At 55.1% G+C, this 24823-nt stretch overlaps 2 protein-coding genes across 4 annotated transcripts in view; one reads left to right on the forward strand and one right to left on the reverse strand.

The window, feature by feature from the left end:
• Positions 1-9372, forward strand: part of DPCD (deleted in primary ciliary dyskinesia homolog (mouse)) — an 11158-nt gene extending 1786 nt beyond the window's left edge. The window contains exons 4-6 of one of the 2 annotated variants that reach the window (XM_037903386.2): positions 649-782; positions 7739-7841; positions 9187-9372. In XM_037903386.2, the coding sequence (XP_037759314.1) occupies positions 649-782; positions 7739-7841; positions 9187-9291 (342 nt within the window). In that variant the 3' untranslated portion in view covers positions 9292-9372. Of the gene's footprint in view, positions 1-648; positions 783-7738; positions 7842-9098 lie in introns of both variants that reach the window. The other variant, XM_037903387.2, reaches the window with a different exon arrangement.
• A 2501-nt stretch (positions 9373-11873) lies between these two features.
• FBXW4 (F-box and WD repeat domain containing 4) overlaps positions 11874-24823 on the reverse strand; it is a 92028-nt gene continuing 79078 nt past the window's right edge. Inside the window, exons 7-9 of one of the 2 annotated variants that reach the window (XM_037903384.2) lie at positions 14463-14603; positions 14108-14249; positions 11874-13090 (exon numbers count right to left, since the gene is read on the reverse strand). In XM_037903384.2, the coding sequence (XP_037759312.1) occupies positions 13046-13090; positions 14108-14249; positions 14463-14603 (328 nt within the window). In that variant the 3' untranslated portion in view covers positions 11874-13045. Of the gene's footprint in view, positions 13462-14107; positions 14250-14462; positions 14604-24823 lie in introns of both variants that reach the window. The other variant, XM_037903383.2, reaches the window with a different exon arrangement.

Raw genomic sequence — 24823 nt, forward strand, 5'->3', positions numbered from 1 at the left:
TCTCCTGTATTGTCCTGCTGGCTGCCTCAGTCTGTCTGTCTTCCATGAAGCGGCTTGAAAGGGCATCTGGAAATGCCAGTGAGTGTAAAGCACTGAGAGGGTGACAGCTCCAGTCGCAGCTATTACACACGTGCGGTGCTTTATGCTGGTGGGTCAAGCCTCCCGGGAGGGATGGGGGGTGGTCTGTCTTTGTCTCCATTCTACAGCTGAGGAAATAGAGGCCCGCAGACATGCCCAGGGCAGCACAAGTTAGTGGCAAAGCCAGACCTAGACTCCAGCAGTTGTGGATTTTTGCCCACGCTGCTGCTGTTGCCCTTCCCATGAGGAAGGGCAGTGGGCAGTTCCTGGAGAGCCTGAGGCCAGATTTCCTTGTACCAATGGCAGCGTAAGTCTCCCCGGCCCACCTACTCAGTGGGAGAGTGATCTAGAGGAAACCTACCCTCATGGACCCTGATCAGCAGCAGTGCAGGTGCTGCCATGGGAACAGTTGGAGAGAGTGCAGGAAACTCTCTGGGTGCCTCATCACAGGCTCCATATTCAGACTGGAGTGCCTGTCAGACACTCCTGGCCCCAGTCAGTAACCTTAGCATGTAACCCCGGGAGCCCATCCTAGCTGTGTCCCATTAGACATGTCTGTGTTTGCTGTAGCCCATCTTCATGAGGAGGGACACTCAGACCAGTTTCCAGTGGCGGATCCGGAACCTACCCTACCCCAAAGAGGTCTACAGCGTCTCTGTGGAGAAGGATCAGCGTTGCTGTGTTGTCCGTACCACCAACAAGAAGTCAGTAAGCACAGCACTGTCTTCAGCGAAACCTCCTGGCTTGTTTTGGTTGGTGTGGGAGAGAGCTAGAGGCGGAATAGGTGATCAGACAGGGGAGATGTTCTCTCCAGCCTCTGGAGGAGAGTGGGGGGGCCTGAGCAATTTCTTGGCTGCTTTATACACATGGCTTTGCAGACCCCCTCATCCCCACCACTAGTCAATTCTTAAGCTCTCCAAACTGTTCTTTTGCTGCACCTCAGTCCTGTCCTGCAGCACCCTCTGGTATTCAGGCCTGGGTCCCTGAACATACCCTAGGCAGTGGTTCCTCCTTTCCTCTTCCCTAGACTGGGGCCACCCTCAATTAATGCACCTCAGGTATAACCAGAGGGTCAGAGGGTTCACTGATCTCTCTCCTGAGGCCAAGCTGCATGGGGAGGAGGGGCATTATACCTTTGAAAGTGTAATGCCTCTTGTGCCCCAGTATGGTGGAGCAAACTGCAGAGTGCATCTCTAATGGATGTGGCCAGTCCTCCCCCAGCACAGCTCCCCCTGCCCTTCATGGGGGCACTGTAAGTACCACTGACCAATCCCGCTGCCTGAGGAAGGGCTTCCTCTACCCTCTCTATACTGTAACGAACCCTCTAGTGACCATGAGATAGAATCTGGAGCTGGGGCAGATCCAGGACCCCTCCCAGCCAGCTCCCTGCTGCTCGCAACTCTCCCCAGTTCCTCAGCCTCTTCAGCTGTCAGTAACCTGGGGCTTGCTCCCTCTCCTAGATCACCAATGTAAAATTGGCCCTACCCTGATCTGGGGGGTTCCCTCTCCTGGATACATCCCCGTAACTTGATATTGAGACGCTAATCAAATTAATCAAGTCAGGGTACCTGAAGCCACAGGAGGAGACTGTACTCAAGGGCCATTGGAACTACCCAGATTGGGGGTGGGGACGCAGCCAGCTGCAGAAAGGTGCCTCAGTTACCCCCAAACAAGTCAACTTTCTGATCTAGAAGTAAAGAATGCAACCAGTGACGAAGCCAGCCTGGATCTGCTATGGGTAGGGAGGAGCTGTCAGAATAAAGGGAAGCTTAGGTCTGTGCACAGAGCAGTGGGGAGCGAGCCCCCATCCCGGGTAGACAGACTCACATGATCTTGGCTTGAGCCAGCACACTAACAACAGCAGGGGGGATGTTGCAGCTGGGGCCCTCAAGCCCACCCGAGCCCCTGGCTCTGAGCAGGGGTGGCTAGCCCAGGTATCCTCTGGAGCCACAGTGTCCACGCTGCTGTTTCTAGCCTGCTAGCGCAAGTGTCTCTCCTCCATGTAGACATACCCCTTGATCCCTGCGGCAGCCCCTGGCTCGTTAAATATAATTTCCTGCTGTATAATGACTTGGTGCTTTGTGCTCCGAATGAGACCAGCTCTGCTCCAAAGCGGTTACAGTCTGGGTTCAGACACAGGCCTGCAGTCATGGGGAGAGGAGGAAATTCTCTTTCCCTGCATGTGCGAAAGGGCCTACTTGCAAATGGGGGACATTCCAGGGGTTGCTTAGCAGGAGCTGGAGGCAGCTGGCTTGTTCTGCTCTTCTCCATCTCCCAACACTGTCGCTGTAGACAGAGAGAAATGAGTTTACTGGGGAGAAACCCACCCTGGAATTGCCCTGCTTAGCACCCAAGCCTTTCTAGTCCAGCTCCTCGTAACTGGCTGTAGGTGGCGCTGTTGCCAAATAACTGTTCCTTTCTCTTCCGATCCGCCACTTGGGACATTTAACAAGGCCTGCTCCGAAGCAAAGGAGAACAAGTGGCAGTAGTAACCCTCCTCTGCCAAGTACCCCCAGCAGTCCCAGAGAGGGGGGCATGGGGGGATGCACTAGGAACAGGACATGGCCACCCCTCCGCATTTAATAACCATAATGTCGGTAGGATGGGGGCAGAGGTGCCTTTGCTCCCAAGGAAGTGCTGAGCATTTGGGGTTCTCAGCCTGGGGAGGTGCAGGCTGAATCCACACAACTGGGACGCGAGGGGGAAGAGCGGCCAGTTACTCAGACAGAACCACGTCTCTGGGGATAAACGGATGAGCTGCCTCATACACAGCCAGGCTCATCATTTCTGCCTGGGCTCCACATCGTGCAGCTCAGGTTTGTTCCACCTGCTTGGAGCACTGGGATTCAGGTGACTGTCTCCCACGCCCTCAAGGTGTTGGGTTGTAGAGGGGTTTCTATGCAGAGGCGGCAACCCTTCCTTTGGCCTCTGGAGAGCTGTTTGAGTGACAAGAATGGCAACATTTCTGCTGCAGGCCAACCTGGGCCCATGCATAGAGGTTTGCACATGCGTGTACATTTGCCCATTTTCACCTTGAAACTCGTTCACCAGCTGGAAGGGGAGAGAGGGGGCAGGCGGACAGGGATATTCACAAATGCTTGGGATAGCGTGAGTGGTTGTGCACAGGAGTACTGAAGGGACAGGCCATTTCATTAAGCTGGAGGGAAGGATCCTCACTGAATGGGCAGCGGTAGATGACTGCTGCTAGGACCTAAAGTGATTTCATCAGAGCCTCGCCTGTCAGTCACTTAACTAGTAGCCTTGGAACTGAAATTGGCCGTGTCCAACCTCTTATCTAGGGTTTGAGCCAGCTCCCCTTCAAATCAATGGGCGTCCTTCCCTTCGCTGCAGTGGGCTCTGGCTCAGGCCTTGGCTGAGCACTGGCAGCGTGTTTGGTGCTGTACAGTAGAACACCAGCGTTACGAACTGACCAGTCAATCACACCCCTCATCTGGAACCGGACATACGGAACCAGGCAGCAGCAGAGACAAGAAAAAGGCAAATCCAGTGCAGTACTGTCTTAAACAAACTGCTTAAAAAAAAAAAAAAGCAGCATTTTTTCCCTGCTTAGTGAAGTTTCAAAGCTGTATGAAGTCAATGCTCAGTTATAAACTCTGGAAAGAACCAGAACCTTTTGCTCAGAGTTCCGAACGTTTCCGAGTTATGAACAACCTCCATTCCCAAGGTGTTTCGTAACTCGGAGATTCTACTGGACAGTCACAGGGCCTGACTTCGCAAGAGGCTGAACACCTTTAGTACTCCCTGGTGTTGGTGGCACTCAGTGGTCCTCTGGCTCTGGGAGGGTCACAAGCCTGTGGAGGACAAGGTACTAGGAAAGACAACGTGCGATGCTCCAGGCAGCACATGTTCTCAAAAGGCGACTTCTCCTCCCACAGCAGGGAGAGTCAGGAGAGACTCTACTCAAGCCAGTATGGTTACGCAGTTGTAAAGCTAGCGAGAGATCAGAATCACACCCCAAGCCCATACAGATCAAGTACAGCCCTGGGGCAGCGCCTGGATTGTTATTTGTGTTTGGTGTGCGGGTTATTGTGGCAGCATGTTAAGGAGGGAGCTGAAAGTTGTTCGCCTGCAGCTGGAACTTCAGGTCACTCAGAAAGGGCTTCATTTCAAACTGCCATGTTACCTCAATGACAAGTACCTTGGCCATGTCTGAGGAACCTTGCTGTGGAAATAAAGTTATAAGGATCTGAAAATTGCTCTCCTTAAAGGACATCAACTACACTGACCACGCTGCCCTGTGAGCACAAGCCAACCAGAGTGGGATCAGCCAAGAGTTTTACAGCTGTCCGTTTTGTGCTTTGGTTTTTAAATTAGTTTTCATTTGTTTCCTGCTGACTCTATGGCAAGCGTGTGCGGGTAGGAGCTAGGAGAAGTAGTTCTGGAAGTAGCAGCAGCTGAAGCAAGCTATGGAGCAGGCTAATGTCCCTTGTGGACAATTCGGATAGATCACTTGGTCCTAGGCCCCTGGTGCCCGACTCTATCCACCATAGCCAGTGGGAGCTCCATCATTGACTTCCTTGAGATGCATCAAGCCCCCTACAGATGACAGGTGCATTGGGCACAATGCCTTAGGTAGATGAATTCTTCTGGATCCAGACCCTGCTTGACTAGTAATAAGCAGACAGTGGCAAAGGAAATGAATCCACAGGTGGTTAATGCACCATCACAGGAGAGAAATTAACCGCCCAAGAGTTCCCACAGCACTTGACACTTCAGTTAACTCCTTATACAGGGGAACAGCAGTTCAAAGGGGAGAGGTTCTGATTGGGGAGCAGTCGCTGCTGAATGTCTGGGCTCTCTGGCTCTAAGCCCTTCATTGCTACATTGCAGTAAAGGTTTCTGTAAATAGAATTCTCTCTTCAAGTAAACCCATTTCAAACAAGACGAGCAATGAATTCACTTAAGCAACATCCAGCCTCTGCCAGCATCTAGTCAAGGAGTGGCCTGAGAGTGCAGTTCCAACCTCTGCCACAAGGTGAGAGCCAAGGGCAGAGAATCCCAGTCACTCGAGCAGGGCTAACAAATCCATTCGCTGGCCTCTGAGCAAGAGCCACACACCCAGCGCAAAGGGTGCTGGTAGCTTCTGCCCAGTCGCTCCCATTCCCTCTGGCCACGGGGAAGGCTGCTCAAGTGGGATTTGCCTAAAACCTCTTGCTGTAAAATAAATCCATTAAAGTAAATTCTGAAAACAAAACCGCAAAGCCGCCTCCGCCCGCCCACCAAACCCGATTCAATTCTTGAAGCCAGAGGTAGCGGTAATGTTACAAGGAGGAGGGGGATGGCCAGGCAGATCTGGTTTCCTTTGATCTTGTCACAGATTTGAGTTTGAGGCCAGTCAAAGCCATTCTTCTCCCCTGTTCCTTAGTCCTGGGGCAGCAGAAGGCTGGTGTTTCCATTGATGGCTCCCAAGCCCTTTCAAACAGTGGGTTTTTCTGTGTACTGCAGTTTTTGTCTAAGCGGTAACACTTCCTTACCATGGCTTTGTGTTCATCTAATCTCTGCTGTTTAACCTTTGACACTTCCCTTATTATCCATGTCTGCCACCTTTCCCAAACACCGACAGCAGCGACAACACAGAATGGTTTGAGCCCTGCGGTAACAAACCGCTTGCATTCCTCCTGTGCGGGAGAGTCATTTGCCCTTTGTATCTGTTTTCACCAGGACTTGGAAAATAAACTAGCTGCACTTGGGGCAGAGGTAGAGAGACGCCGGGCTTCATGCAAAGCCAGCTTAATGGAGGTGAATCCCTCATGCTCTGACAGTAGGAAATAAACCCTTTTCCGGTCAGTTCGGGGCACCTTGGGGCCAGAAACATGTCAGTTTCACAGACCAATGGGGCTGCAGGCCTTGATGGAGGACGAAAGCCTGAAACCTCAACAAGGGCTGGAGGGGGGATGGAACCATCTCCATGGAGGGTGTCAGCACCCAGAGAGAGAGGATGGTTCAGCGTCAGCCAACAGGCCGCAACGGGAGGCTTGTGGTTAAAGCCCCAGCAGCGGAAGCCACCAGAGGAGTTCCCGGCCATACTGGGCCAGACCAAAGATCCGTCTAGCCCGGTATCCTCCGTCTTCCAACAGTGGCCAATGCCAGGTGCTTCAGAGGGAATGAACAGAGCAGGCGACCATCAGGTGATCCATCCTGTCACCCATGGGGCGCTCTCTGCCTTACCTCAGGCAGGAACGTGAGGCTACGAGAACTTAGTAGTGTCTTAATGGGCCACGTGCACCTACCTCCTCCCCTCCCTGGAGAAGTCTCTGCTCCTGCACGCAGCATGAAGCTCCCCAGGCTACTCTGTGAAGCTGTTCTTGGTTCTGGCTGCCCAGCCGAGAGTGGAGAACAGAGCCGGCTGCTGCCCCTTTCTCCACCCCCTTGCTGGCCCAGACGCCCTCAGCCGGAATGCAGTGTAGCAGCAATGGCAGCGTGAGGGGGACTGCACGGAGAGGTGTCAAGAAGCAGGCTGCCAACAGTCCCTTTTTGTAGGGGGCCAGCGCAATCACCCCTGGAATCCTGTGTCCCGAGAGCGGCGCCACGTCACCAGAGAGCTTGACAAAGTCCGGGCAGTTCCAAGACGAACAACAGAAACGAGTGGGGGACTGGACGGCTTGATTCAAACAACTGAACGTTTATGGCTCCCGGAAGAGACGGCCAAGCAGTGGAGATGCTGCAACAACTATTTCAAGAAGAGAGGACTGATTTAGGATGGGCCAAGGGGAGAACTAGGCAGGATGAGATCGGGTGAATAAAGGGGTGAGTTTGAGGTTCAGGAGTAAGGAGACCCTCCTGAGCCACCAGAGCTGACACCTGACTAGTTCCCCAGGGGATGAGAGCTCCAGCCGTGGAGACATTTAAAGCCAGATGTGACCAAATACTTGACTGTTGGAAGGCACAAGCCTGTACTGAGCCCCAGGTGATGGGCTAGTTGGGACCCAAGGAGCTTTTCATTCGGATTTCTATGGCTATGAGTCCTGAAGCAAGCCCCTCCCTGAGCCTGGAGAGAGCAGCAGACACGCCAAGGGACATATGGACCAGCTAGTAATGCTGCACTTGAGGAGCGTTGGGTGCCTCCCTTCCCTTGGGAGCACTGCTGTCCCCTCTGCGCCAAGCAGATGCACTGTACTACATGCCCCGGTGATAGCCGAGGAGGCAGAACTCCATCTCGGAGCCCTTGCGTTGAGACAGTGGGAAGCCCAAGGCCCTGCCTGCCTCGGCCCCTCGTTCTCCATCTGCTCGGCAGCTCGGGCCGGATCTGGAGAAGTCAGTTTCTGGGACACGCTTGGCTCAAAGGATGCAGCTGTGGCAGCAACTCGCCTCTTGCTACAAAACCGTGGACTTGCAAAAGCATCTAGAGTGAGTCTGGCCTGGGCCCCCTCCTGAGCCTTTTCAAGAGCGTCCGCTCTGTTCACATCCCTCCATTTCTGGGTTCCCCACAGCAGACAGCTGGGGTCTGATTTGCAGAAGTGCTGAGCCCCTGCAGCGAGGCTCCTCATCACAGATCAGTGGCCACTTCTGAAGGCTTTGGCCCGAGGGAGGTGCAGGGAGGGCTCTGGCTGAGGGGCGTTGGAGCAGACGTCACCTCACTGGTGTGCACTTTGTGCAGGACAGAATTTTAGTCTCTCCCCTCCCTTGTGCTTCTGTGCAGGTATTACAAGAAGTTCCCCATTCCTGACCTGGACAGATTCCAGCTTCCCCTGGACGCGGCTGCCCTGAGCTTCACTTATGCCAATGCCACCCTGATTATCACGGTGAGATTCCAGCCCGCGTGGGAATACTCGGCCCTGAGCTTTACATCCTCCGTTTCACAGCTAAGGAAAGGGAGGCCGAGAGAAGAGATTTGCCCGTGGTCACAGGGGATCCAGTGCCAGAGCTCACCTGCCCGACAGGGGGGTCTGCGTGGCAGAATCACGGACGCTCGTACGGTATCTTCGAGAGCCCGTGTGTGTGCTGACAGTCCGCCCATTGCTAGGCAGCCCTTGGGTGCAGGGACATGTTCTCTGCCTAGAGAAGCTCAGTCTGAAGAGCACAAGGTGTTACCGAAGGGCCTTCTCCAATGCTGCCCCCAAGGCCTGGAACACACCCCTTCCTGTGGCAGCAAACTCGTCCCCTCCCCAGCTCACTTTTCCTGGGAGGCCCATCAGTGTTACTGCCAGGTGCGGGGCTGGTCTCGCGCTGTCTCACACACAGGGTCACCCAGTGCTTTGGGCATGGGAGGATGTGCCAGCTCTGCAATGAGACATCTGTGGGCAAACAGAATAGGAGCTAAAGGTACTCACCAGCTGGCGGGGAGGGAGTGGCTGCCTGCAGCCATCAGAGGCCAAATGGTCCCCTTAGAGCTGCAGCTCCTTATCTGTCCCAAACTGAGAAGGCCAGCGACCAGCAAAGTCTGCTGGGAAAGGATCCTGGTCAAGAGTGAACTCAAGGCAGCGTTCAGGGCCCTCTGCTGCTCCAGAAGAACTAGGCCAGCTGGACCATCCTGTAGCTCTTGTCTGACCTGCCTGCCACAGGCTAGGGCATTTCCCCACTGATCCCTGCATCCGGCTCCTTAGGCTGTAATTGACAAGGGAGCTCCCAGGGAGATGCTGGCCTTGGGCAGGGGTCTCCAGCTCCCTGCCCTCCAGCACCAACACAAAATCTATTACAAACCTCGGTCAAGAATTCAGCTTGCACTGAAACTTTCCAGGCTGCCGCTTCCCAGGGCTCCCTCCTGCTTCGCTGCTCATTGCGGTGCACGAGGAAGTTCCTTCCCCAGGGCCGGGGCGGTACCCACTTTGGGGATAAGGGGGAGATGCAGGGTTCTCGAGGTCAACCTGTCACCTTCTGCCTGTACTATAAAACCCATCCCAAATCATGGCCAATGATCCCTAGCCAGGGTGCTGCCCCCTTGCTCCAGCAGGCACCAGTTGGATACAGGCAGGAGGCAAAAGAGGCACTTTCACATTGCTGTCCCCCTGGATCCATGCTGCCAGGCAGGGAAGCTGCTAATGAAGATGCTTCTCTCACAGTCTCAGCTTAACTAAGCTGCTTGAAGGGGCTAGCCATGCAGTGCCGGTCTGAATGGGAGCACTGAGCGGCCGTGTCTCTTCCCTGCAGTACCAGAAGCCCCAGGAGATCCTGGCTGCGGAAGAAGAGCTGCAGAAGGAGCTGAAGAAGATCAAGGCAGCTAACGATGGGGACGGGGAGTGCAAGACCCAGTAGGCGATGGCTGCGGGGGGGTTGGGGCAGAACCGTGCACTATTTATTTTGCTGCTTTTTCTAGTAAAAGGATTTCCACAGGGAGGTTGCTTGGTTTGCAAGAATCGTTATGACTTGGGCTCCATCGGCCACGCCGCACTCGGGTCTGGGAACACAAACCTCAGGGCTGCTTTCTCTCCCACTCCCATTCGGCCGGCCAGCACTGAGCTACGCAGTCCCTCCGGCAGCGTGGGATGCCATAGAGAGCGAGGGAAATAATGCAGCCAACAGCTTTCTACTCCCACTGAACGCTGCTGAGAGAGGAATGTCCTCCACTGTTTCTATATGGCTCACAGCGGTGCTGACCCAAAGCAGTCAGGGGGCTGGGATTAGACCCTTAGGGTTGTGCCAGGAAGACCAGGCTTCGCAGGGGCTCCCCTGCCTGGCTGCGTCAGGGGAGCTATCGTCATACCAGGGAAGCTCTGGCTGTCTCCCCATTGCCCTGGCATCCGCTCCCTCAACTGTGTACTTAGGAAGATGATCTTGGGCCTTAACCACCTTTCCAAACAGTGCCAGGAACTGCCTAGCCTGAACCCAGCGAGTCCCTCAGAACGCCGAGCTGTGCAGCCACAGGGAGGAGGCCAGGAAGTGGAGTATGGGGCAGGTGACTTGCGTTGCAGGGAGAAGTGACTGTAGTTATTCAAGGTGCAATTTGGCCAGCACAGTGGGGCCAATAAACCTGCTCTTTCCCGTAGCACCAGGGGACCATAAATGCCCACAGGCAGTTTCCCAACTCCTCTGAAGTCACGCTGGGACCCCAGGGAAGAGCGCCACCTACAACTCTGCTCACTTCTTCTCACAGCCCACCTCATCCCTGGTGCCCTCCAGCTGACAGCAGGCTCACCACGGCCACCCCTCTAGTTCTTCCCCCCCAGCCTGAGGTGCATGCCTCCAGCCAGGTCAGCCCTGCACCGGTCAGGAAGATCTGACTTGGTCCTACATCAGAGCTGATGACCTTTCGAGGTCCCTTCCAGCCCGACATTTCTGAGTCTATGAAAACAACCTCCCTCTCCCCCAAGTCCCAGGGCCCACCCCTGCAGAGTTCACGTCTGCAAGATCTACAACTGCCAGCTCCTCAACAGAGCACAATGCCCACTCCCATATTACTGGCAGACCCTTCCCCCCTTAAAGGTGCCACTCCCTGGTTCTCCCAGCAGGGCATGTCTGATTGTTGCCACTTCAGTGATAAGCTACACAGAGCAGGGACAGCATTATTAGTTATAACCCCTCCTGCCTGGGTTTCCTTGGCCATCTCCCCATCCAGACACTGACCACGCCCGTGGCTGTTAGCATGTGGGAACTGACAAATACAGCTTGAGGTCAGTTGAGCTTCCTAGGTACAATGTCAACATTCAAAAGTCACCTGTGGTCGCCACCCCCTCCACCACAGAGCGGCAGTGCTAGCCCTGACAAGTCTGCACCTGTGTGTCCCCTGGGGTAGGAGGAGGGCCCACTCTGCAAGGCAGTTTGTGGATGGGCAGCTGTAGTTACAGCCCTACAACTGCAGCTGGCTAGTGGCACAGGGCAGTTGGAGTTCTTTGCCCTGGCACACAGCCATGATGCAGGAAAATTCCTCTTCACTAGGCTGACAAGTCAGCAGGGGATGTGCACTCAAGGGCTGGCAACCCAGATTCTAAGACAATGAGAAATGGGCAATGATGGTACAGAGAGGCGAAGGCCACCACAGGAGAAACACCGCCTGCTTGCGGGCACCCCACTGTTAACATTCCGCCATGTTGAAATGTGACCCCGTCCTACTCAGCTGGTGGTGTCTTGGCAGGCTTCTGATCCAGGACAAAACTTTACCTCTCATCCCCTGGTTACTTACGGTTTCCTTAATAGCCTCTCGCAAAGGACTTTGGCAAGGCTTTTTGAAAGACCAAATGAATTAGATCCCCCAGTTCTTTCTCCACTATTTCATTGAATTCTGTCCAGTTAGAGATGCTACTTTGTACCAGTCATGATCACACGGAAGTTGTGTACTTCTGTTACTCCCAGTTTCACCCAGTTTGCCTAAGTACGGCTCACCAGTTTAATTCACAGTAGCACCCTCTGTGCCGTTATGAAAAGAAAAACTCCATTTAGTAGCCTCCAACCTTTGGGTACAGGAGCTGTTTTTTAATGAGATTTCCTGTGTTAGCAGCTCAGCCACTTTACCGTGAAGTGCCTTCAGAATTGGGGGCTCTATCCCATCCACTCCTGGGGAGCTACGGTTTTTAGTTTAGAGAATTTGTTTGAGCAGGTCCCTCGTTTGCAGAGAAGACCTCACCGTCTGACAGAGGCTCATCTTTATGCTCCGAAAAAAGAGGAGGTCGCCCCCCCAGAGGATGTTGCGAGGCGAGTAAGGAAAAGAACAGTCAGTTAGTGCTGTTATGATTGGTGCCTCGTTGGCCTGGAAGCAAGGCCGGCCTGCATGGCAGGAAATGCAGGAAGGGTTGTGTCCTTTCAGCTAGCTCACTGGAGCCCTCTCCTCCTGGTAGCCAATCACAAAAGTGTACACAGGGAATTCGTTACTTCTATCAAAGAAACGAGGAAAACCAGCAGCCGCAGGGGAGGAGTTTTATTCACCTACAGTATCACAAACCAGCGAGACCACGAGAGGTGTCTCGCACAGGAGCTTGGCTCAGCTGATCACAGCACGAAGCTTAGCAGGCTTCTCCTCCTTCACGTCAGGGATACCCCAAAAGTACAAACCAGTGCAGCCCATGAGCACCCTCAACTTGAATGCAGAGGTGCCGCTCCCAGAGACAGGTCCCAGCATGCAGTGCTCCAGCTACTTAAAGACAGAGCAATGCATGCTGGAATCTGTAGTCTTTGTAAGATGCAGCTTTAGTCCCAATTAGGGCATCTGTGATCTGCTCCATCTGACGCCACTTAGGTGTGGCCCCTGGGCTCCTGATAAGCTGCCCATGAGGCCCTACCTTTGGAGAAATCGGGTTTGCTGCTGTAGTACCCGCAAGGCCAGGGAGGCCGAACAGCTTCAAGGCAAGGCAGGTAACAGGGTAAGTCTCTCCTGTACCCCATCCAGCTCCAGGCAGGGACCAGCTTTGAAGGTGAATGGCAAAGCTTTGTTTAGGAAGATGTCCCAGCCTGGCAGGTTCTGCACGCCCTGTGCAAGAGAGCAGAGCTGGCCATTTCAATGGCACTGCTTGCCCCACTCCGGGTTGCAGGATCGGGCTGATACATGTAGAGGTTAGGGGAAGATTACGGGCTTGACTAAACATCCAACATCAGTTTTTGCCTCATCTCCCCATGAAGGCCCAAGGGCAGGATTCTGTGAGCCCCTTTCCTGCCCCGTGATCAGCATTAGCACCGTCCCGAACCAGCGCTCGCAAGAGACAGGAACACTTCTTCCATTTCCCTTTAACATTTTATTTGGCAAACTGAAACTGCCCAACCCAACCGACCGCGCATGCCAGTCCCGTTAGCCGGCAGGCAGAGCCGAGCTTTGGCAGGATTCAGCCAGAGCCTGCCGAGGTTTCAGCTCCCGGATTGATTCCCGTTCTCTGTTTCGGAGGCCGTAATAAAGAGCAGTCAGGACAGCAGGGGCAGGTGCAAGGTTGGCTGCTCCTGGTTGTTCAAGGCTCTGCCCCTGCTCCCAGATCAAATGCATTGCACACTCAGTCCTAGATTCGCTCTGCACTGCTCAGACGCCCGGGAGCAGCGCTGCCCAGCTGACGGGAACGTCTGCGCGGCTCTCCCGGCTGACCCGTTACCGTCACACACACTGCGTCCGCAGGAAAGAAAACCAAACCAACCTGAACTGTACAAAATAAAAATGAGTGAAGGACAATTTGCCTTTATTTAAACTAAAAGGCAGGTGAGTCGGAGACAATCTGTCTCCTCCAGTGCTCAAGGGAGATGCTTTCTGGCCGCTAAGGAATTCTTTGAGAAGTCTCCATGGCCGTTTGCCTCTCTCCCGCCCTGCAATCCCTGAGCTGAGCATCAGATCGGCCAAACTGGGAGCGGCCAGAGGCAGCTGTGGTGTGGGAAGGCCCTTCGCCCTTGGCCAGGGCATCAGGGGGCGGTGAAGTCAAGGGCGTGCAGGGCAGACGCCAGGGCGGCGTAAAGGTAGGTGGTGGTGAAGCGGAGGCAGTACACGGGGCTGCTGGTGGGGGAGGACAGCGAGAAGCTCTGCAAAGAATGAGACGAGAATCACTTTTCCGACAAGTACCTGGAGCAGCCTGTTCCGAGTCAGATACCCGGCAGGGAGGCGGCAACCAGCTGCCATCGTGGCTAGCAAAGGGAATTGGCACAATGGAGACAGGACTCTGCAGAGGTTAGTGTTCCCATGGGGGGTCCCCCCTCAAAGAAACTCAAATTTAGCGTTATCAAACTGACACCTCTCAGCAGCCCCGAAATCCTCTGCTGGGAGAGGAGGCCCAGCCGGGCCGTGGCAGCAGAGGCTTTCCGCCTGCCACCACCTGCCGGTGCCCCTCCGCCTTGCTCTGCAGACTCTAGGGCGAGAGGGGGCCTGGTCTCTGGGGCCACGCGGGGCCAACTGTTTCTGCAATTTGGGACCGTAGCTCACCGCACGCAGGCAGCGCACGGCCATCGGATGGGACCGACTTCTGGTCCCCACCCAGGCCAGGATGGAACCTGTGACCTCTCGGGGAAGGACCCTGAGTCCAACCTCCGGACTCTGGGCTGTCCGGTCATCGCGCTGCTCTCGAGGCAGACTGAAAAGCCAGCAGGCAGGGGTTAGATACCAAACCGGCACAGAAGGGAGGCTCCTGGGCCCGTAGGCCAGGGCCCCATGTCACCGTCCATCACGCCTCACCTGCAAACACCTGCTCTGCCGTTTGTCCCAGAGCCGCACCACGCCGTAATAGGCAGAGCCGCTTGCAATCATGTGATTCCCGTCACTCCTCACGCAGTACAGGGCACTGTCGTGGGGCTCCTCCCACTCCATGACACACTTCCTGGGGGTGGGAAAGAAAAGCAGAGGTAGCTCCCTAGCACCGGGCAGCAAGAAACCAGGCTGAGCGCCGGCTCCTCAGCCTCGGCCAGAGGAAGTCAGGGGAAGCCGGATGGGGCTGGCCTCCGATTCCCTCGGAGGATTTGTCCCTGTGGGATGCCCAGCTGTAACCAAGAGCAGCACCCAGCCCGGCTGTCCAACCACAGGGCGCGTTTACCTCGTGCTCATGCGCAGATCCCAGGACCGGATGTAGGTGTCGTAGCCGCAGGACAGGAGGGTGAACGGCGTTTCATAGACGACGTCCAGGACTCCGGCTCCTCGGTGGAAATCAGTCCCTAAGCAGGTCGCCAGCTGCCCACTGGAAAGAGAAACAGGAGGGGGATTACTCCCAGCACAGCACCAGGGCTCTGCGTGGTATCACGCTGCGTTCGTGCGCCTCTCCCCAGTGCCATGGGACTAGCAAGAGCCCCTGAAGTCCCAGGGTCTCCAGGAATCCTGGACTCAATGCCGGTAACACGACGCCATTCCCCTCTGCGGAGGGGGAGTGGAGACGGAGCTGGCACGGGCTCCGCCCTGCCTTCTCTGGAGCTATTCACGCTCGCCCTCGTCAGAGCAGAGGGGAGATGGGACCCAGCGGGGCTGTCCCAGCGACAAGGCCTAGCTGTTAACAGCGTGCAGAAGCCCTCAAAGCCACAGCGTCGTCTCCCCAGACAGCAGACAGGAGGGGAGCCACAGGGGACTCAGGTGTCTCCACTGGGTCTGTTGGTCCCTGGTGGAGAAGGATCACAGGCCTTGCAGAGAGGGAAAGGCCAGCAGGACTGTGCAGCCCGTCTCCCCACCAGGGCCAGATCAGTCCCTACAGCAGGGCTGCTAGGATGGTTTAGTTCTCTGCTGGGAAACTCTTCCCCAGCCTTGGCAGCCTGCTATGCAGCCCCCGCCTTACTCAGCACTTGGACCAGCTGCACATTCCCTCCAGCCCCCAGATCTTCTCTGCCCTCCCTCCAATCTCTCAGAACCCTTCCTGCCCCACAGCACTCAGCACTGAACTCAAGTATTCCACGGGGGACGGAGGGTCACCCCAGATCCATCCAGCGGGGGACAGCCACACCACGCCCCTCTGCAACCCAAAACTGCACTGGCCCGACTGGAGCAAAACAGGAACCCCACGATGCCTTTCCCACCCTCAAATCCAGCCCGACAAAGCAGCTGGTTTGCACCCTCTCTCGGACCCTGACCCCCAGGCCATAGCTCAGCAGCTACACTAGCTCTGCAGAGCCACCGAGAGCAATAGGCCAAAGCGGGTGGGGAGTACGCGGAACGGCTGTGAACAGGCTGCGAACAGGGAGACGCCCGGGGTTGCTGAGTACGGTGACTTGGGAATCCCTTTCCTAACGGCAGCAACCACCTGCTGCATCAGGCACACGGAAGCTCTGAGCGGCTCCTGGCACATCCCAGACGAGGACTAGCTCATCTCAAGCTCGACCCTCCAGCCTTCCTTCGCCCGCCCCACAGGCCAAAGACACCAGCCAACTGCAGCTTCTCGGCCACGCTGGAGAGACCCTGGCCAGCTGCTCGGAGGGGCCAAACCCTCCTTTTCTTCTTTCTAGTGGCCTAATCCAAACTGGACACAATAAACCTTAGAGCACCTGCTTTTGAAACCCCGCCGCACGGCCACCGTCTGAACCAGCCTCTTGGTTCCCAGGACAATGGAGGGCTCTTGAAAGCCGAGAGAATGGGCCCCGCCGGTGGGGTCACTGGCAGCCCCCCCAGTTATTTTGTTACTTTCTGCTCCTTGATCCAGTGTCACACAGTTCTGAGGCATCCTAGCCAAATGCCTTAATTCCGTCTGTAATCTGGGCTAAAGCCTCGTCGGGGGGATAAAGACCACACAAAAGGAGAAATAGAGTCCTGGGAGATGTTAAAACAAGCAAACACCTTTGTGTCCCGGGAGAGAACTAGCTGATAAAGCAGATTAGCGGCTGGAGCAGTGGTGTCCCCCAGATCAGAAGGCGAGCCCTGCCCCGATCTTTGCAGCCAGCACGCTTCTATGATCACAGCGCTGGCTGCATGCTGGGGCCGGCCTGTTTCCCCCAGTCGCTCTCCAAAGAGCAGATTATGGAGAATAACAATTTCTTTGTGGCTGTGTAATTCCCTCCGTGACCGTGACTGTGGGCAACTACACCGGCCCTTGATGCCAGGCCCCTAGCAACCATTTAAAGAAGCCAGCCAGCCCTAGTGATGGCCCCCCCATGCAAACCTCTCGGACAAGCTTTAACATCAAGTGCATGAATTAATCCCCCCCGACATGAATCCAGGGGTGCTGGGTTATTGGACTTTGTGTTTCTCCAGGCGAGGGATCTGGGGAATCCAGCCTTCAGTCCTCACAGCCTCTCGCAATAAATTAACCCTTTACAAGAAGGGTTTCAATCTGCCCCTCAGCAGCCCTGCACCTGTGGGCAGGTCGGGAGTGTTTGCAGACTCCGGGTCAGGGGAGAAGCAGGAGCTGTGCTCTGGCTTGGCGGTGTGGCTCCGACACCACAGAGCTTTGGTGTTCTGCTCCCTTCCCAAGGGCAGCAGTGTCTCGATCCACCTCCCAGCTGCAGTGCTGGCCCCCACACAATCCCAGACCGCTGTGCGTTAGCTCAAAGGGCACGGGAGAGAGAGGGAGGATGCTTGGCCTTATCCTTAAGGCGCTTGGGGGAGATCTTGGCTCCAGTCCTGGCTTTGCCACAGACTCCTGAAAGACCTCGGACAAATTATGTAATCTGTGCCTTGGTTTCCCCATCTGTAAAATGGGGGTGATACTTCCCTGCCTCCCAAGAGTGTCTGCGAAGCACTTGGCAGGTGCTCAGACACTGCGGTGCAGGGACCGCAGAGAGGAAAGACAGACGGAGATCCCTTTCCTGCCTGTCCCAGCTGCCCCGGACAGCAGCTTGAGCCCAGATATTTCTGGAAGCAGTGACACCAGCTCAGAGAGGGCGCGGCGGAGGGAGGTTAGAGGAAAGACGCAATCCTGGGCCTTGGTCTCCAGTTGACGCACTGGAGGACTCAGGTGACAGATAAGGGGCACAAATACGGGACTTCTACGTGGGCGTATCTGCTCCTATTAGCTCCAGCCCAGCCACTCGTGTGCGCGGAAGAGGGCCAACATCTCACGGGGAGATGCTCTGCCCTGAGATCGCAGGCCTTCCCTGCTTCCAAAAGGGCTGGAAATAAACAGCCCTCCTCGGCACACCAGGGAGGTGTCCAAGGCCAAACAGCGAGCCAGGGCACAAAGCAAGAGCCCCATTTCCAAATAACATGCCTTGTCCACTAGACCCCGTAGCCCCCACATACCCAGAGAACCAGCAGGACACATCTCCCCCTGTGAAATTTGCTGGAGGGAGGGAGGGAAGGAAGTCAATATTTCAGAGCTTCCTAAGAGTCTGGAACTGGGAGCCATGAGGTTCTGATTAGCTCAGAAATTGCCAGCCTGTCCCTACGCTGTCTAGGCCCCCTTCGAGTCAGACACAGTTCAGTCTGCTGGCCAAGGCGAGCTTGTCATCCCCTCGGCCCGGCTGAGAGGACACAGCCGAGCGAAACCATGCGGCGACCTCGTCTGCACTGCGCATTTTCAACCACGCAGCCAGCCCCGGCCTGCAGCGAGAGCCCCTGGGACGCGGCAGGCCCAGCGCAGCCTGGCTGGCAGGTTGATTTGATGTAGAAAGACAGCATCTCTAGTGAGGAGACTTGGCCCTGATATTCCACTTCACACCTTCAGCACGGCAGCAATTAACTTAGTTACTGAGGGAGAAAAGTATTCAGCACTAAGTGTCACCCTTTGACGAGTCCCTGGGGTATTTTGGGGTCACAGCCCAGGGGCTGGCTCCTATAGGGCAGAGCTCTGCTCTGTTCCTTCCCGCTCCTGGCGCTTGGTGTGTTACTGAGGAGACTTGGCCGGTGGCGCCTTCCACAGGCTGCTCTCCCCCTCCCAGGCGGATGAGCGGTCTGGCAGGTGCAAGGGGGTCTGGATGAAGGCGCGCAGCCTGGCCCCGGGCTGGAGGAAGGCTGGGGGAAGCCAGAGCAGGAGCTGGCACCTGGCTGGGGAGGGCCCAGGTTTGCAATGCAGGGGGGTGATCTCCTGGCGCATACACACTAAGGGGCAGGTGGAGACATCGATCCCCAGGCCAGAAGGGAGCGTTGTATCATCCGGCCTGACCTGCAGAGCCCCGGGAGGGGGCGTGGGCATTTCCTGCGATGGACCTGCTGCGTCACGAGGAGCCAAAGAGCGTTTCCAGCTGCAGGAAGCCCGAATTAGCAGCCGCGAGTGCCCCTCGGTACCAGCCCTCGGGCGGTCTGTAAGCAAGCCAGCAGCCATGCCACACGCCCCTGGCAGGTGGGAACCCACGCAGCTGTGAGCAGGGGTGGTGTGCGGGGAGGGAGAGCTACCCGGCCAGGGCCATCCTCGGCCTACTCCTGCCCCTGGCTCTTCAGTACCTGCGGCTCTGGAGCTCTCTGTCGCGCCTGGACGCCTGCCCCTCCGTCAGCACCTCGCTTCCCCGCCAGACCGGGCCAGGGAGGGGAAAGGGGGAAGGTGTTGGCAGACGGAGCCCACTCAGGCTTCTCCGCTCAGACTTGAACCCGAGCCCTCCCAACTCCGAGGTGCGAAGGCGACTATCACTTAAGGGCTCAGCGACACCTCCAGGGACAGGCGGGGAGCCCCACGCTCCAGCGCCAGACGCCCAGGCTTCTTCCTGTGCAGAGGGCTCCTGGGCGGTGGAGAAGCAGGCAGCCGGCTGGGAAAGGGGAGCACACCGACCGCTCGTCAGGGCTGCTGTATCTGGGCAGCAGCCCCCATCCCTGAGGCTCTGAGCGCCCCCAGCTGCTCGAGTAATCCCTCGCTGGCTCTTGGGACTGCTCAGCATGGGTGCTTGCGTGTCCGCTGTCCCACAACCAGCTGCTGGGGAGACCTTCTCCCCTCCCCCCACCCCCGCCCCGACTGACCCTGCAAGAACAGGAAGGAACAATTGCAAGCCGTGTCTGTGCTGGACCAAGGAGAGTACACCCCCCCCCCCCCGGAGTGCTACCTGCCTGCCTGCCTCCAGCTAGCACAGCTCACACCACCCTCTCGCTTCTGAGCACAGCACAGGCCTCTGCCCCGGGTAGAGAGTATGCGGGAGGTGGGGGGCAGCACCCCCCAGTGCCACCCCCGAAGGCCAATCCCTGGAACCCTTTCAGGCCTCGGAGCGTTTTATCTGACCGGCGCTCTCCTCTCCACCTTGCTGTCCCTCGACCTCCCCTTCCTCCATCCAGTCCTTTACTGGCGCTCACCAGACTGGGGAGCCCGGGCGAAGCCTAGCCCCCCCCTTCCGCCCCAGAATGCTGACCATAACCCCTCCATCTCGGTCTGAGGAGGCTGGAACTAGGGGGGAGTGGGAATCAATGTTCTGATGAGCCTCACTGCTCAGTGCGCTCCCCCCGAGCTGCGATCCCGAGACGTTCACCCCCTCAGCGTCTTTCCCACGCCAAGCGCCCCCCAATCTGATCGCTCAGCGGCCGTCAGAGCTCCATTCTCCACGCGGCAAATGGTCGTTTGCCGAAGGGCTTGTGCAAAGCGGGGCCCTGGTGCCCCTGCTAGCACTCAGCCCACTTTCAAGTGGTAGATTCATTACCCCGGCCCGGCCGGCCGGCCTGCACACACTTGTTATTGTGCAGCCGCATTCATTAGGTGAACATCTGCCACCGGGCCCCCGTGCTACCCGGCCCGCGCATGTCTGGGGCCGCTCGTTTGCTTTTTCTTTCCCCCGCTAATGAGCCTTTAATGTGCGGGCGGCCGGGCGTGCTCTCGGGGGCGCTTGTCTGGGCTCCTCTGTAGAGGTTTCATTTATGTTTGTTTGTTTGTTAAAAATAGGAGATGAAAGGCTGGGGGGACAGGGGGAAGGAGCCAATGGAGCTGCACTGATAGGAGAAGCAGCCAGCAGAGCGGGAGGGGGCCTGAGACCCACTCCACTGGGATTTACTCCGGGGGGAAGGTCACCTGCAGGTCTGTCGCACCGCCAGGGATAGACCCCGGATCCGACTCGAGGCCCTGCTCGCTCCTTCAGGTGCGTATTGGGAGCCCACTGCCCGGCCCTGGCCAGCACAAGAACGTGGTCCCTGCAGCAACGTCACTGCACAAGCTGGGCCCCAGCCCCGGTGCTGGGGAACAGCATCCCGCCCCCAGTGAACCCTGGCCTGGTCTAGCCAGACAGAGCGCTGGGGACGGCTCTGTCTGGGTAAAGGGATCAGCGAGCGGCCTTCCTTTCCCTGGCCCCAGCCCCGAGTCAGCCCCTAGCTCGGGCACTGATCTGAAGTGGTGATGCTACTGTCATCCCAAGCCTTGCTCCAACCCTCACTCCAGGGCATTAGAGACCAGCCAGGCCGCTCACCTGCTTTTGGACAGTCTCTGTAGCAGCTTCCCGAGGGAAGGCTGCCTCCAAGGTGGGTATTTCTACATCGCCCCATCACTGCAGTACCCAAAAGCAGAGCTAGGACGTTCCCCTCTCTCTTCCTTCCCTGCCCAGCGGGGAAATCCCTCAGTTAATTACAGCTTCAGGAGGCCGGTGGGAAAGGAATGCGAGCGTGTAGAAGTCACTAAGAACGTCCAGACTGGGTCAGACCAATGGTTTGTCTAGCCCAGGATCCTGTCTCTGACAGCTACCAGTGCCGGGCACTTCACAGGGAATGAATAGAACAGGCGATTATTGAGTGACCCATCCCGTCGCCCATTCCCAGCTTCCAGGAGTTGGAGGTTTAGGGACACCCAGCCCATGGCCATCTTGGCTAATAGCCATTGATGGACCTGTCCTCCAGGAACTGATCTAGTTCTTTTTTGAGCCCAGTCATACGTTTGTCCTTCACAACATCCCCTGGCAAGGAGTTCCACAGGTGGACTGTGCGTTGCGTGAAGAAATACTTCCTCCCATTAGTTTTAAACCTGCTGCCTCTTAATGTCATTGGGTGACCCCTGGTCCATGTGTTAAGGAAATGCAAAGTTGCAGCGATGAGTTTTGCTGTATGTAGGTCTGCAGGTTAATGAACAAGAGGTCCAGGGCCCATGTGCCCAGGAAGGAGGAATCGACGATACAGTTTCCTGCATTCTAAGAAGCGCAATTTAAATTCAGACACCAAACCTCCCTATCCAGAACTGGTACCTAGCCCGTTTATGGAACTGGTACATTTACTGTTGTATGGTGCACCAGAGCTCAAAGGAAACCGTTCCCTCCCTGAAGCCAGGGTACAGCAAAGCCTGTACCTAATCCAGTGTAACATTTCACCTGCCCTGTTCAGCAGAGTGAAGAGGCTTCAGGAAGCTCCTGGCCTGGGGCAATCCAGTAAGACAGGCCAGGCCTCTGCAGATGAGAGCACGCACGAATGCACGCCTGATTGTGCTGTGCGACCGCGAGAAAGGAAAGGTAACGCGGAATCTGAGCCCGGCCTACAAAATCACAAGCCTCTCGTTCCTCTAGCAGACGTGCCCGTCTCCTGGCCTGACTCAAGTCGTAAAAGGTTAAAATGCCCCCTAATTTTCAATCCCCCTGCTTTAGCTCTTGCACAAACTGTTCCTGCTTTCTCCCAGGGCTGGTCTACACTGGCAATTTACATTGGGGCAACTACCCCACCCGAGAGATATGGCTATGCCAACCTAACCCCGATGGTGACAGCGCTAGGTCAACAGACAAATTCTTCCATCAACCTAGTGCCTGGCGGGGAGCTGGATTACCGACAGTGACGGGAGAACCCCTCCCATCGCTTATGTCTACACTGAAGTAGCCGCGGAGACTTTCACAAGCCATTCTCCTCTTCCCTTACACTCAACCAGGGAGCAGAAACCATACCAGTTGGCCAAGATGGCCAATCAAACAGCAGTAGAAATGAATAGCAGCAAGTTCATATGGCGCCCACGGGTTGCCAACAGCTCGTCTGCAGACACTCTTTGAGCAGCAGGAACAAGTTCAAGAAAAACTCAGTTAACGAAAAACTCACAAACAAGATGCATGTGCCACATTCATCAGATAAACAGATTGCTGCAACGGTTCAACCAGTCTACCAGAGCCGCTCTACAATACACCTGCTCTGTAAATCTTTCAGACAAACTTTTCTACAGAGAGTCAGTTCAATTGAAAAAACAAAATGAAAGAGAAAGTTAAGGTTGTGAAGCCAAGCACTCACAAGTGAGGAAATGGCAGAGTTAAAGCTGCCTGTGATGCCTTAACTCTGCCCCCTTGTGCATGTGCAGTATGATACAGTCAGTAATTACATCACCGCCCGCTCTTTCCCCCCTACAGGACTCCTGCTTTGTTCAGGGCACTGGATGGGCATTGCTCAGCGAACGAGGCTGCAGCCAGTGTGACGTTCAGGGAGTGATCTCATCCTGCACATCACCCAAACCCAGCACTACACAAGGACCCTTTTCCTTTTGTTATAGGCCACCATAGCACCTGAGCACATCCCAGACAATAAGGCATTTCTCTTTGCAACACTCCTGGGAGGTCAGGAAGCCCTGTCCTTATTTTGTAGGTGTAGAACTGAGGCAGACACACACTACATGACTTAAGGGCCAACATGCAGTCTAGAGCAGAGACAGGACTTGAACCCATCTCTCCTAGGTCCCAGCCCAGTGCCTTAGTCCCAAGGCCATCTCTTCCTGTGCACCTGTCTCATTCACTGCACAACTCCTGCAGTTTATCTAACTTGCAGCTCTCTATAGTGCCCATTACTGTACTTTCTAAAGGACAGATTTTCAAAGGAATTCAGAGCCTAAAGATGCAGGTAAAGACGTCTGAAAAATCCCCATACGCACCTATTTCCATCTTTGGGCCCTGGACACCTTTACAAATCTGGCCCAAGTGCTTAAGAAGGCAGGGGTGCTGTGAACCTCAGCCCAGTTCACGACAGCACCCTGCAGAATGGTCTCCCGAGGGAAGTGCTGGAAAGCCTAGCGCTTGGGCAATTTAAAGTCCTTGGCCTGGACAAGATACTTTCAGGAACAACCCTGAGCTGGCCCTAGGAGAAATGGACTAGGTGAGATCCAATCAGCTCGCACTTTCCTGATTTAGTGGATGTTGTCACATAAGAATATTCTGACTCCTCTGCTTCTGGAACGGGTCTTTGAGACATCTAACGGGAACACGGTGCTAGCGCTCTGGGGCTTGGGGAATGCATCTAAGACAGCACCAACATTTTGCTCAGACATTGAAGATAGATAACCCTTGATGCATTTCCATTAGTTTAGAATCCTTTGGACAAACAAACATTTTTATTATGTTATTTTTAAAATATTCCCGTGGGGTTTTGTTTTGTTTTTAACTCTTCCCTTGCGGTGTTGGAACCCTGAACACAACAGCATTACTAGGTCATGAGAACCAGCAACTGAAAGTGGCCAGGTGAGTTTCACTCTCCCAGTTGGGTGAAGTACAGAAAAGCAAACAGTAGCAAGGCCGAAAAGTTAATTAGAGAACTGAAAATGAAAGATTGGACATACCTAAGGATACAATCCACCCCTGTTAAAATCAAGAGGAGTTAGATTGGGCCCAAAGGCAGAGTTAATTCATCATGAAGCAAAAGCTTCCTTCACTCTTCCAAGGAATGATCATTATTTTCTGTAACTGTAATGTTTGGATTTCCAGAAGATCTTCTAACCAACTATAACGGAAAACAAGCAAGCATCTACCTCTCTGCACTCTGTTCAGCTGCTTTAGGTCTTTACCAGTGTTTCTTTGGGACAGATTTAGCCCAGGCTCTTGGTCTTAATGCTACAAACAATATTCCACTCACTGGTTCCGCTCTTTAGATTAGTTGGATTCGTCGGCCTCCACAGCCCCTATGTGGTCACTTTCTACAAATATTCAGCATACCAAATTTGTTGCTAGGAGGGTTCAAGGAAACAGTTAATTGTATTCAAACCAGAGAGTGTGGCCAAACCAAACATTTGAATTTATAAACCAAATATTCATTTGAGAAATCAGATTCTATGAATTATGCTCATCCACCAACCAAGGATGAAAAGTGATTCCATGTAACCTGCGTCCAATCAACTAACCAAGAAAGCTGGAATGTGGATTTCAAATAGCAAAATACTTGTAACCAACCAATTGTGAATGATCTACAGAATAAACAAATTATTCAGTGCAAGGGATCTGGGTGTTTGAACACATCAATTCAAGAAAGTCATAAACCTGCCCTCCAATAACGGCCAACAGGGGAAGGAAGCAAAATTGACCTAATAAAATTATGCACAATGTAGCGTTTGCCCCATTCTAGTTAGCACACTTGGAGAGAGCACTAAAACTGCCAGGTGACCTGCAGAGGAGACCAGTGGGGTCTGCAGACAAGTAAGGGAAATAGAAGCTGAATAAATGCCCAGGAGAGGCAAGGCCTAGACATACAACGAAGGGATACACACCCAGGAGCCACACCCATCCTGCACCCAGATTATTTTCACTGTATCTTCGCAGCGTTATCCCGATGTTACTTTTTTCATGTACCCGAGGCCTGTAGGCCTAGCAGGGAACATATGGGATTAGGAGTCTATGGAAGCGTCTCCATCTTAAATGGGCC

This window comes from Chelonia mydas, chromosome 7, assembly GCF_015237465.2.
Source record: "Chelonia mydas isolate rCheMyd1 chromosome 7, rCheMyd1.pri.v2, whole genome shotgun sequence".
In the NCBI taxonomy this organism is placed as follows: domain Eukaryota; kingdom Metazoa; phylum Chordata; order Testudines; family Cheloniidae; genus Chelonia; species Chelonia mydas.